This window comes from Papio anubis, chromosome 6 (assembly GCF_008728515.1).
Source record: "Papio anubis isolate 15944 chromosome 6, Panubis1.0, whole genome shotgun sequence".
NCBI lineage: Eukaryota > Metazoa > Chordata > Mammalia > Primates > Cercopithecidae > Papio > Papio anubis.
In genome coordinates this window covers 100,192,843-100,206,243 of record NC_044981.1, presented here as the reverse complement: position 1 = coordinate 100,206,243, position 13,401 = coordinate 100,192,843, and the positions used below count along the sequence as shown (strand labels likewise).

Here is a 13,401-nt window from a genome sequence, read left to right as displayed (position 1 = left end):
CAATAAGAAAGATAGGATATATTTCTCTTCTATATTCCCTGTACCTTTTGCAATTCATTTTTTGGGAGGAAAAGTGTTATAGATTACTGCTTTTCTTCAACAACCCCTACAATAAACCCTTTTTTGGGCCTGTTTCCCTGGCCCATTCCTACCTATTGATTTATTTTGGCATTATTGGCTTAGGCCAGTGGTCCATAATAGGCTTCTGAAAGGTTTTAGAAATCTACCCATATGGGTATAGACACACGAACACACATTTAAACAATGCATTTATTTTAATGGGACTATCTGGTCTGTGGTCTCATGAGTATTGAATATTTATTTCTTAAGGTTTTCCTAACAGTGTGTTAGATAAAGGAACTTTGTAAATGTTTGATCTTAAAAGTTTACCCAGAGCTTTATTTTCTTCAGTTTCTTTGATTATAATGCTAATTTTAAGTGACATTTAACTTCATTACAAGTACAAAAATCAAAGCAAGTAACTTGTCAGTTCTTTTTTAAAAGTTTTATTCAGTCAGTGAGAATTTTAACTATTGATTTACAAGATTGAATATTAATAATCAAAGTTTTATTGAGAGCTACTATGAGGCTGGCTATCCTTAGTACTGAGTTGATTAAAGAAATATGATACAATCCATGGTATGAAGATGTTTATGATCTAGTTGAATAAATGGTAATATATTCATATATACTATATACTCTGCCATTCAAAGTAATGGCAAAAACCACCATTACTTTTGCACCAACCTCATATTATGTTACTACTATATTTATTATATAATATGTATACAATACATATGTGTTATATATACACACTATAGTGTATATATTAGTGTTTACTCACTGGACTATTTACCAGTGAACTGTACATTTAAAAATGGTTTTGATAGGGGCCAGGCGTGGTGGCTCACGCCTGTAATCCCAGCACTTTGGGAGGCCGAGGCAGGCGGATTGTCTGAGGTCAGGAGTTCAAGACCAGCCTGGCCAGCATGGTGAAACCCAGTCTCTACTAAAAATATGAAAAATTAGCTGGGCGTGGTGGCGGGTGCCTGTAATCCCAGCTACTCAGGAGGCTAAGGCAGGAGAATTGCTTGAATCCAGGAGGCGGAGGTTGCAGTGAGCTGAAATTGTGCCATTGCACTCTAGCTTGGGCAACAAAAGCGAAACTCTGTCTCAAAAAAAAAAAAAAGGTTGTGATGAAGGCTGGGTGCAGTGGCTCATGCCTGTAATTTGCACTTTGGGAGGCTGAGGGGGTGGATCACCTGGTGTCAGGAGTTCAAGACCAGCTTGGCCAACATGGTGAAACCCCGGCTTTACTAAAAGATACAAAAATTAGTCAGGCTTGGTGGCAGGCACCTGTAATCCCAGCTACTCAGGAAGCTGAGACAGGAGAATTGCCTGAACTCGGGAGGCGGAGGTTGCAGTGAGCCGAGATGGCGTCACTGCACTCCAGCCTGGGCAACACAGAGCGAAACTGTCTCAAAAAAAAAAAAAAAATGTTTATGATGGGCCGGTCACAGTGGCTCATGTCTGTAATCCCCGCACTTTGGGAGGCCAAGAGGGACGGATCACGAGGTCAAGAGATCAAGACCATCCTGGCCAACATGGTGAAACCCTGTTTCTACTAAAAATACAAAATTAGCTGGGCATGGTGGCACGTGCCTGAAATCCCAGCTGCTCGGAAGGCTGAGGCAGGAGAATCACTTGAAGCCGGGAGGCGGAGGTTGCCGTGAGCCAAGATCCGCCGCTGCACTTCAGCCTGGTGACAGAGCAAGACACTGTCTCAAAAAAAACAAGTTATAATGGCAAATTTTATATGTATTTTACCACAGTACAAATAACTGAAAAAAAAATAAAGAGTCTCTGCATCCCCCTCCTCATCCCCCGGTGAGTAGAGGGATACATAGACGTGCATTTCATCGATATTCTGAGTATGATTTTATAAGATCTTAGTGTTATCTTTTAAATATTTTGCTGACAAGAATGTAGGATACAATGTTGAGACATCATTTGTCTCTATTCATTCCCCTTCCATTAGACTTGTATTTTGTTTCTGATGAATATTACTGTTTTATGGACTTAGTCAATACTAGAAATTTCTCTACAGTTTGAATGTTGATTTGTCCCAATGATATGAAAACCTGACTGTGTCATTGTTTTCTCCTGTAATCTTTGAATCATAGAAGCAGTTTTGTATTTTGCCTCAAGTAGTGTTTGTTTAAATATTGCAGATATCACTTGATATTACAGATAAAGGTGTTATGATGTTCTCAGCTGTTATTGATTATAGTTAATATTTCAGTAAATTAATTATCATTTGCATGTGTTTTTTAGTACCAGTTATCCATGACTCTTTTTCCTTTTCAGGCAGAAGAAATGTATGAGTAAATTATTAGAATATAGTGCTGATGTCAACATTTGTAATAATGAAGGCCTTACAGCAGTAAGTGCTATCAATTTCATCTGATGCTTTAAAAGTACGTTTTAGAAAATGATATTGAATGTGAGAGTTTGGCAAAGTGTAGCACAAGTGTTTCTGCAAGTTACTTTTTTTTGAGACAGAGTCTTGCTGTGTCACTCAGGCTGGAGTGCGGTGGTGTAATCTCTGCTCACTGCAATCTCTGCCTCCTGGTTCAAGCAATTCTTGTGCCTCAGCCACCCAAGTATCTGGGATTACAGGTGTGCGCCACCATGCCCAGATAATTTTTATATTTTTAGTAGAGATGGGGTTTCGCCATGTTGGCCAGGCTAGTTTCTTACTTCTGGTCTCAAGTGATTCACCTGTCTTGGCCTCCCAAAGTGCTGGGATTATAGGTGTGAGCCACCACACCTGGACTGTGTTACTTCTTTATAGGGATTAAGAAGGTGTAGAATGATTTGAGATAAAGTTTTTAGCAATATTAAGATAAGTTATGGCTCACTGTATTTCTCTCTTCCCCTTTTTAAGTTTATAACTTTCATTTATTTTGAAGTTTATTCCCCTAGCCTTTGTTACTGACTTTTAAGGGACTTCTTAGGAGCATCTCTGCTGAGGTGTGTTATGTGTTCATTATTGGAGAGCTGTTTTTCATTATGTTCTTTTAAGTACTTTTAATATGTTCATTGTAGAATTAGATAGCTAGTCAGAAAGGAAGAAAAAAGGTAACAGAGGGAATGAGCACTTCCTATATTCCTTACGTTCTGAGATAATCACGGTTAAAAAAAAAAAAAAAACTTTTGTATTTTTAGTAGAGACGGGGTTTCACCGTGTTGGCCAGGCTGGTCTTGAACTCCTGACCTCAGGTGATCCACCCGCCGGCCTCCCAAAGTGCTGGGATTACAGGCGTAAGCCACTGTGCCCAGCCAGTAAAACCTTTTTTTAGAGACAGGGTCTCACTGTCACCCAGGCTGCACTGTAGCAACATGATCATAGCTCACTGCAACCTCAAACTCTTGGGCTCAAGAAATCATCCAGCATTATCCTTCCAAGTAGCTGGGACTATAAGTGTGTGTCACTGCCCTTGGCTAGTATATTTTGTATTTTTTTGTAGAGGTGGGGTCCTGCTTTGATGCCCAGGCTGGTCTTGAACTCTTGGCCTCAAGCAATCCTTTCACTTCTGCATCCCAATGATAAAGTCACTGTTAACATTTTGTTCTATTATTAGACTTATATTTTATATAAAGTAGTATTGGCCATTTTGCCATACCACTTTCTTTGGAAAAATAAGTTTATATATTTTTGAATCACGTGGAGGTGGTATGGGATATTGCTGAAGAGATTGTTGAAGTCCCAAAGTTTTAACCAAATTGTCATTATTTAATGGAGCATTATTAATTTTAGAAGTAGAGATAACAGGCTGGGCGCAGTGGCTCGTGCCTGTAATCCCAGCACTTTGGGAGGCCAAGGCAGGCGGATCACGAGGTCAGAAGATCCAGACCATCCTGGCTAACACGGCGAAACTCTGTCTCTACTAAAAATACAAAAAATTAGCCAGGTGTGGTGGCACATGCCTGTAGTCCCAGCTACTCAGGAAGCTGAGGCAGGAGAATGAGGAGAACCTGGGAGGCGGAGCTTGCAGTGAGCCGAGATCGTGCCACTGCACTCCAGCCTGAGCGACAGAGCGAGACTCTGTCTCAAAAAAATAAATAAGTAAGAAGTAGAGATAACATAGAATTATGTTGCTGTTGAGCAGTTGTTTTGAAATTATGGCAGAAAATGTTAAGTTTTATTTATTATACATTCCTTTGATAGTATTTATATTTTGAATCTTAATTTGTGAATAGAGAATAATATTGAATGTTTACTTGCCTTGCTGATTTTCAAGGCCTTTATGATTAAAAATTGGGGGATGAGGTATAGAAAAACAACTTTCCTAAGATTTTGAATGGCTTATTATAGAATAAACTCAATCACGATTATTATATGGAGTCTACAATTCCTATAAAAATTCAGATTTTGTTATATATTAATAATATAATACAACCTATTCTGTAAGGAAAGACTGTATTCTGAATATCTGTAGGATGCTTAGTGACATGGTAGGTACAACAGAGCGTTATGAAACCCTAGAAATAACATGTATCTTTCCTTAGGACACTAACCAGTTTAGGCATGATGGTTCAGTGTTAATATAATCTGTTTTAATTGCATAAGATTTTATCTGTTAATTTCTTCCCTTCTTTCCTGTACTTTAAGGGAGGTGGAATAGAAAATTTGTAAAAATAAAATTTTTATTTAACAAAATTATTCATGTACGTATTTAAAGAATCAAATATTCTACATGGCTTGCAGAAAACAGTCTCTTGGCCTTCCTCCCCAACCTCCAAACTTCCCACTCCCTAAACAACTTCTCTCAGCTATTTTTTTTTTTTTTTGAAACAGAGTCTCGCTGTCTCCCAGGCTGGAGTGCAATGGCAAAATCCCGGCTCACTGCAGCTTCCACCTCACGGGTTCAAGTGATTCTCCTGCCTCAGCCTCCCGAGTAGCTGGGATTATAGGCACTGCTACCATGCCCAGCTAATTTTTTTTTTTTTTTTTAAACGGAGTTTCACTCTTGTTGCCCAGGCTGAAGTGCAATGGTGCTATCTTGGCTCTCTACAACCTCCGCCTACCAGGTTCAAGAGATTCTCCTGCCTCAGCCTCCCGAGTAGCTGGGATTACAGGCATGTGCCACCATGCCTGGCTAATTTTGTATTTTTAGTAGAGATGGGGTTTCTCCATGTTGGTCAGACTGGTCTTGAACTCCTGACCTCAGGTGATCGCCTGCTTCAGCCTCCCAAAATGCTGGGATTACAGGTGTGAGCCACCACGCCCAGCTAATTTTGTATTTTTAGTAGAGACAGGTTTTCTCCATGTTGGTCAGGCTAGTGTTGAACTCCCGACGACAGGTGATCCATCCCCTTTTGGCCACCTGAAGTGCTGGGATTACAGGTGTGAGCCCCTGCACCCAGCCTCTCTCAGCTATTTTAGTGGATTTTAAAATGTTGTCTCTGTATATTTAAATAGCATGCTAAATGCTACTTCTTGGTTTTTTGGTTTTAGGCATCACCTGTTGATTTTCTGGAAGATGAGGCGATTGTTCTCTTTTTCAGCCCCTCCTCCCACCCTGTCATGTATAAGCACTTTACCCTTGTATCCCTCCAATAAAATTATTGTAATTTTAGTTAGATCATTTTTGTGTGTTTTTATATTTTTGGCTACACAAAAACTATTCATAGTTAAGCCAAATAGTTGGTTATAGTTGCTTTCCTTTCTTGCATGACATTTTATTTTCCTGTAGTTAATGATTGTCTTTTTTAAAAAATTAAGATAATAGTAGATTCACATGCAGTGCTAAGAAATAATAGAGAGAGAGAGAGAGATGCCCTGCACTTTTTGCCTAGTTTCCTCCAGTGGTAACATTTTGCAAAATTATAGTATAATATTACAATAAGGACATGGACATTGATACAATCCATCTTATTGAGATTTCCTCAGTTTTATTTTATTTTATTTTTTTGAGACAGAATCTCACTCTGTTGCCCAGGCTGGAGTGCAGTGGTGCAATCTCGGCTCACTGCAACCTCCGCCTCCTGCGTTCAAACAATTCTCCTGCCTCGGTCTCCCAAGTAGCTGGGACCACAGGCGTGTGTCACCATGCCCGGCTAATTTTTGCACTTTTACTAGAGATGGGGTTTCACCATGTTGGTCAAGTTGGTCTTGAGCTCCTGACCTCAGGTGATCTACCTGCCTTGGTCTTCCAAAATGCTGGGATTACAGGTGTGAGCCTCCGTGCTTGGCCTTCTTCAGTTTTAATTGTATGTGTGTGTATGTTTATGTATTTTAAGTTCTATTCATTTTTATTACCTGTGTAGGCTACCTGTGTAGTTTTATTACCTGTACATGGTATATTTTCACCACCATAGTCAATATTCTAAACATTTCTAACACCACAGAGATATGTCATGTTGCCCTTTTGTAACCATACCTTTCCCTTTGTCCTTCATATCCCATGGCTAACCTATAGCAACCATTACTTTGTTTTCCATTAGTCATTTCAGGAATGTTACAGAGATGGAATTATATTGTGTGGAACCTTTGAGGATTGGGTTTTTTTTTTTTTTTTTTTTTGTCATGTTCCCTGGAGACTTACCTAGGTTATACTTATCAATAGTTTGTTCCTTTATAATGCTGAATAGTATTCCATCTAGTAGTGGATATACCACCATTTGTTTGACTATTTACTTGTTAAAAGACATTTGGGTCACTTCTGGTTTGGGGCTATTATGAGTAAAGCTGTTAAAAACATTAGGGTACACATTTTTGTGTGGACATAAGTTTTCATTTTTCTGGGATAAATGTCCAGGAATGCAGTTGTTTTCCATAGTGGCTATACAAATTCACATTCACACCAACAGTGTATGACAGTTCCTGTTTCTTGACATCGTCACCAACATTTCTTATTGCCTGTCTTTTGGATATAAACCATTTTAACAGGAGTGAGATGATACCTCATTGTAGTTTCTTTGATGATCAGTGATGTTGAGCACCTTTTTATATACCTGTTTTCCATTTGTATGTCTTCTTTTGAGAAGTGTCTACTCAGATCTTTCATTCTTTTTTTAATTGAATTTTTTTTTATTACTATAGAGTTGTTTGAATTCGTTATATATTCTGGTTATTAATCCCTTGTCAGATGGATAGTTTGCAGTTATTTTCTCCCATTTTGTGGATTGTTTCTTTACTTTGTTGGTTGTTTCCTTTCCTGTGCAGAAGCATTTTAACTTGAAGTGATCCCGTTTGTCCATTTTTGCTTTGGTTACTTTTGCTTTTACTCAAAACCAGATTTACTCCAGAAATTTGCTCAAGGGGTATTACTCAAGAAAGCTTTGCCCAAACCAATGTCCTGGAGAGTTTCCCCAGTGTTTTATTTTAGTAGTTTCATGTCTTAGATTTAAGTTTTTAGTTCATTTTTATTTGATTTTTGTATATGGCAAGAGATACAGGGGCTAGTTTCATTTTTTGTTTATGGATATCCAGTTTTCCCAGCACCATTTATTGAAGGGATGGTCCCTACTCCCAGTGTGTGTTCTTGGCACCTTGTAGAAAATGAGTTCACTGTAGATGCATGGATTTGTTTCTGGGTTATCTGTTCTGTTCCGTTGGTCTGTGTGTCTGTTTTTGTACCAGTACCATGCTGTTTTGGTTACTATAGCTCTGTAGTATAATTTGAAGTCAGGTAATGATATTCCTCCAGTCTTTATCTTTTTACTCACAATGGCTTTTGTTCTAGATCTTTTGTGATTCCATATAAATTTTGGAATTATCTTTTCTGTTTCTGTGAAGAATGTCATTGGTATTTTGATAGAGAATACATTGAATCCATAGATTGCTTTGAGTAGTATGGACATTTTGACAGTATTGATTCTTCCAACCCTTAGGAATATTTTTTCATTTTTTGTGTGTGCCTTCTTCAGTTTCTTGCATCTTTTTTTTATAGTTTTCTTTTAGATGTCTTTCACTTCTTTGGTTAAGCTGATTCCTAGGTATTTTATTTTATTTGTAGCTGTCATAAATGGAATTACTTTCTTTACTTCTTTTTCAGGTTGTTTGCTGCTGACATCAGAATGCTACTGATTTTTGTATGTTGGTTTCATATTTTGCAGCTTACCTGTTTACCAGTGCTAACAGTTTTTTGGTGGAGTCTAAGTTTTTCCAATACAAGATCATATCATCTGCAGACAAAAATAATTTGACATCTTTCTTTCTAATTTGAATGTCTTTTGTTTCTTTCTTTTCCCTGATTGCTCTAGCTAGGTCTTCTAGTACTGTTTTTAGTAATGGTGTTAAGAGCAAAAGTTAAATCTTCTGAAGAGCAAAAGTTTTAAATTTTGAAGTCAAATTGATCAATTTTTCACATTATGGGTCATGCTTTTGGTATCAAGAACTCTTTGCCTAGCCCTCGATCCTAAAGATTTTCTCCTATCTTTTTTTCTAAAAGTTTTATGTTTCTGTGTTTCACATTTAAGTCTATGATCTCTTTCGAGTTACTGTTTGCATAAGATATGAGGCTTAGGTCAAGGCTTCCTTTTTTTTTTCCGCCTGTGAATGTCCAGTACTAGCACTGTTTGTTGAAAAGGCTGTCCTTTCTGCATGAATGTGGTTTTGCATCTATCTCAAAAATCAGTTGGGCATATTTGTGTGGATCCACTTGTGGACTTTCTATTCGTTCCACTGATCTGTGTGTCTCTACTAATCTCTCTGCTAATACCACACTGTCTTGATTACTGTAGCTGTAAGTCTTTTTTTTTTTTTGAGATGGAGTCTCGCTCTTTCACCCAGGCTAGAGTGCAGTGGCACGATATCGGCTCACTGCAAGCTCTGCCTCCAGGGTTCACGCCATTCTCCTGCCTCAGGCTCCTGAGTAGCTGGCACTACAGGCGCCCGCCACCTTGCCCAGCTAATTTTTTGTATTTTTAGTAGAGACGGGGTTTCACCGTGTTAGCCAGGATGGTCTCGATCTCCTGACTTCGTGATCCACCTGCCTCGGCCTCCCAAAGTGCTGGGATTACAGGCTTGAGCCACCGCTCCCAGCCTGTAGCTGTAAGTCTTAATAACAGGTAGAATAATTCCTCTCACTTTATTTTTCTTTGTCAGGATTGTGTTAGCCATTCTGATTCCTTTGCCTTTCCATATAAATTTTACAATAAACTCGTCTACGTCAACAAAAAAACCTTGCTGGAATTTTGATTGGAGTTGCTTTAAACTGATAGATCAATTTGGGGAGAATTGTTATCTTTACTATGTTGATTGAGTCTTTTAATCCATAAACACAGTATGTCTCCACACTTACTTAGGTCTTTGATTTTTTCCATTAGAATTTTGTACAGCACAGTCTGGGGATTTTGTGCATGTTTTCGTAAGCATATAACTATTTCATTTTCTTTGGCATAATTGTAAATGGCATTGTGTTTTTAATTTGAGTTTATGCATGTTCAGATGGAAATGCAATTGGTTTTTGTGTGTTAATTATGTGTCTTGCAATCTTGCTGAACTCGCTTATTAGTTCTAGGCGATTTTGGGCAAATTGCTTGAGATTTTCTACATAGACAGTCATGTTGTCGGCATGTAGAGACAGTTTTTTGTTTGTTTATTCATTTAGACAGAGTCTCATTCTGTCACGCAGGCTACAGTCCAGTGGCACGATCTTGGCTCACTGCAACCTCTGCCTCCTGGATTCAAGCAATTCTCCTGCCTTAGCCACCCGAAAGGGCTAGGGATTACAGGTGCCTACCACTCAGCCGATTTTGTATTTTTATTTTTTTTAATTTTTAAATTTTTTTTTTTTTTTGAGACGGAGTCTCATTTGCTCCGCCCAGGCTGGAGTGCAATGGATCTCAGCTCACTGCAAGCCCGGCCCCGGGTTTACGCCATTCTCCTGCCTCAGCCTCCGAGTAGCTGGGATTACAGGTGCCCGCCACCTCGCCCGGCTAGTTTTGTGTATTTTTTAGTAGAGACGGGGTTTCGCCAGGTTAGCCAGGATGGTCTCGATCTCCTGACCTTGTGATCCACCCGTCTCGGCCTCCCAAAGTGCTGGGATTACAGGCTTGAGCCACCGCGCCCGGCCGATTTTTGTATTTTTAATAGAGACGGGGTTACACCATGTTGGCCAGGCTGGTCTTGATCTCCAGACCTCAGGTGATTCACCTGCCTCGGCCTCCCAAAGTGCTGAGATTACAAGCATGAGCCACCGCGCCAGGCCTTTATTTCTTTCTTTTCCAGTTTGTATGTCTTTGATATCTGTTTTGTGCCCTACTGCTTTATTAAAGTTTTCTTATAACTTATTACTAATTCATTACCAAAGTCTTTCTCAGCTTTATAAATATCCTCTTAATAGTATGCAGTACCTTTCATGTCCTTGATTATGTCTTGAAGGAGTCTCTTAAGGAGACTTCTGTGCTCTCTTGGCTGGGTTGGTTGGTACCTAGGTCTGCTGCACAGTTGTTTGGAATGTCTCATCATCATCCTGGGGATTCCTTTTGCTTTTTTCTTGCTTTGGGTTCTCTGTTATATGGGTCTCATATCCATCTTTTCTGGTAACTATTCTGTCATTCTGATAGAGCACAACCCTGACAGTTTCCTGAGAAAAAGTATGCATGGGAGATGTGTTGCCATCTTGCATGTTTGATATGACTCAAGTCTTTGAGTCTGATTATGTGATTGACAGTTTAGCTGACAATCTAGACGAGACATCATTTTTCCTTAGAATTTTGAAAGCATTGCTTTGTTGTCTTCTTACTTTGTTTTGAAGTTTAGTACTATTTTGATTCTTGATTGTTTATATGAAATCTGTTTTGATTTTTCTCTCTAGAAACTTACAGAATCTACTTTGTCCATGGTGTTCTAAAATCCTGTGATTATTATATCTTGGTTTGGCTTTATTTTATCCATTTAGCTGGATAATATTGAGACCCTGTCAGCCTGGAAACTCATGTAATGGGAACTTATGAGAAATATTCGTAAATTGTTACTTTTATGATTTCTTTTTCTGTCTTTTCTCAGTTTTATTTTTTCCCCAACTCCTGTTATTTAAACGTTAGACCTATTCACAGTAGCCCTTTAATATTCCTACTTTTTCTCATTTTTTCATTTCTTTTATCTTTTTACTTTTAGGGAGACTTCCTCAATATTTTCTTCTAAAGCTTCTTTTGAGTTTGCACGTCTCTATCATAGTATTAATTTCCAAGAGTTTTTTTTTTTTTTTCCTTGTTTCTTTGAAAAAATAGTATCCTTTACTCATTTCAAGGACGCAATCAGTATGTTCTCTCTCTGACAGTATTAAATATAGTTTTTTCTTGAATATTCATGGTTCCTTTTTCCCCCTACTTTTTGCTTTAAAAAATTTTTGTATTTTGTCTTTCAAATTAGATGCGTTTATCAAATGTTTGGTGGAAATGGAAAAAGCTAGAAGACTGTCAGCATGAGTGAGGTTTGTTCACTAGGGCCTTCAGTGTAGGATGATCTCCTTGGACATTTGCCTCTTGGACCTTTCCAGTGTCGATCTCTTTAGGCATTTACTCTTGAGCTGGTCATACTCCTCAGAGAAGACTCTTCCAACTGCCCTGAAGATGTTAACAGTCTGTGTGCTGGATAGAGAAGAATGCTTTGTAAAATCAATATTCAGTATTTAAACTTGCACTTAATCTCCCCTTCTTAATGTGGTATTCCTGGTTCAATGTGCCTGGTGTCTCTTACCTAGAGACTGTTTTCAAGCCTCTTGCATTCTATCTGATTGAGGAGGGGCCATTACTGGCCTTGCACAGTTGGGGAGGGTTAGAGATATGAGGCTCTAAATCTTGTTAGATAAACTTTCAACCTCTTTTCAAAAGGTGCATGGTGCTTACTATTGATTCTTGAGCCTTTTGGGAGTCCTGTAATGTGAATCACATTTTTTTGGGGAGGTTTCTCTAATACTGGTGTAACATTCCGACAAGTCAACAAGTATAATCTGACAAGATAAAAAGCATCATCTATTTTCTTTGCTTCCAAAACTTGCTGTTCTCTCCTCTGTATCTTTATGGATCTAGTCTTTAAGGAAATACTCTTTACTGTCATTTCTGTGGGGTTTAGGGAAGAAGTAGAGACTGATGCATGGATTAAACCTGCCATTTTAAAACAGGGATTTCATGATTTTCTTTTTAATGAAAAAAAAAATCATGTGAAAAATTAATGGATAGCATAGTCCAAAGTTTTAACATTGATTATCTTTGAGTGGTAGACTCATAGGTGTTTTATATATATTTTTATTCTCCTTTTTTTATTTATGCAAGATACATGTGTTACTTGTAAAATATAGGAAGTAAGGGAGATAGCATTGCAATGTTAATTACTTTTTAACTTAACGTTTGCTTCTGGGAAAGGAACAATATCTAATACCTTTTCTCCAGAGACAAGCTATGCATAGAGTCCAGGATTATCTGAGAAGCAGAGTATTTGATGATCGGAAGCTTAGTATACTTACTATTTTGAACCATTGTGAGTTATTTTAAAACAATTTTTTTTTTTTTTGAGACAGGTTCTCACTCTGTCACCTAGTTAGGAGTGCAGTGGCACAATCATAGCTCATTGTAGCCTCAAACTCCTGGGCTCAAGGGGTCCTCCCACCTTAGCATCCTGAGAAACTAGGACCATAGGTGTATGCCACGATGCCCAGCTAATTTTTTTTTTTTTTTTTTTTTTTGAGACGGAGTCTTGCTCTGTTGCCAGGCTGGAGTGCAGTGGCACGATCTCAGCTCACCACAACTGCCGCCTCCTGGGTTCAAGCGATTCCCCTGCCTCAACCTCCCAAATAGCTGGGATTACAGGCATACGCCAACATGCCCAGCTAATTTTTTATATTTTAGTAGAGACAATGTTTCACCATGTTGGCCAAGATGGTCTTGATTTCCTGACCTCGTGATCCGCCTGCCTCGGCCTCCCAAAGTGCCGGGATTACAGGTGTGAGCTACCGCGCCCGGCTGCCCAGCTAATTTTTAAATTTTTTATAGAAGCAGGTTCTTGCTGCATTGCCCAGGCTGATCTTGAACTCATTTTATTCAAGCAATCCTCCTGCCTCAACTTCCCAAAATGCTGAGATTACAAACATGAGTCACCACTTCCAGCCGCATTGGGTTCTTGATTTTGAAATCTGTGGTAATGTAATCTGCATCTTGATACAGAAATTTTCCTCATATAAAACCTAGTTTCAGCTATTTAGGAGGCTGAGGCAGGAGGATCACTTGAGCTTAGGAGTTTGAGTCCAACCTGAACAACATAGCAAGACCCCAACTCTAAAAAGAACCCCAAACCCATAAATAAAACTTAAACAAATTAAAAAAAGGAAAAAAATTACATGGACTTAAAATACCTTTAGTTTTAAACCATTACATGGACTTAAAATGCCT

At 38.6% G+C, this 13,401-nt stretch overlaps 1 protein-coding gene across 13 annotated transcripts in view; it reads left to right on the top strand.

Annotated features, from left to right (window-relative positions):
* The window catches only part of HACE1 (HECT domain and ankyrin repeat containing E3 ubiquitin protein ligase 1), a 128,931-nt gene that overhangs the window by 14,066 nt on the left and 101,464 nt on the right, over window positions 1–13,401 (top strand). For 11 of the 13 annotated variants that reach the window (XM_003897956.3, XM_009205747.3, XM_021937642.2 and 8 more), the window contains one exon: window positions 2,368–2,443. The exons of the other annotated variants lie outside the window; for them this stretch is intronic. In XM_003897956.3, coding sequence (XP_003898005.1) covers window positions 2,368–2,443 — 76 coding nt within the window. The remainder of the gene's footprint in view (window positions 1–2,367; window positions 2,444–13,401) is intronic. 13 annotated transcript variants of the gene reach the window in all.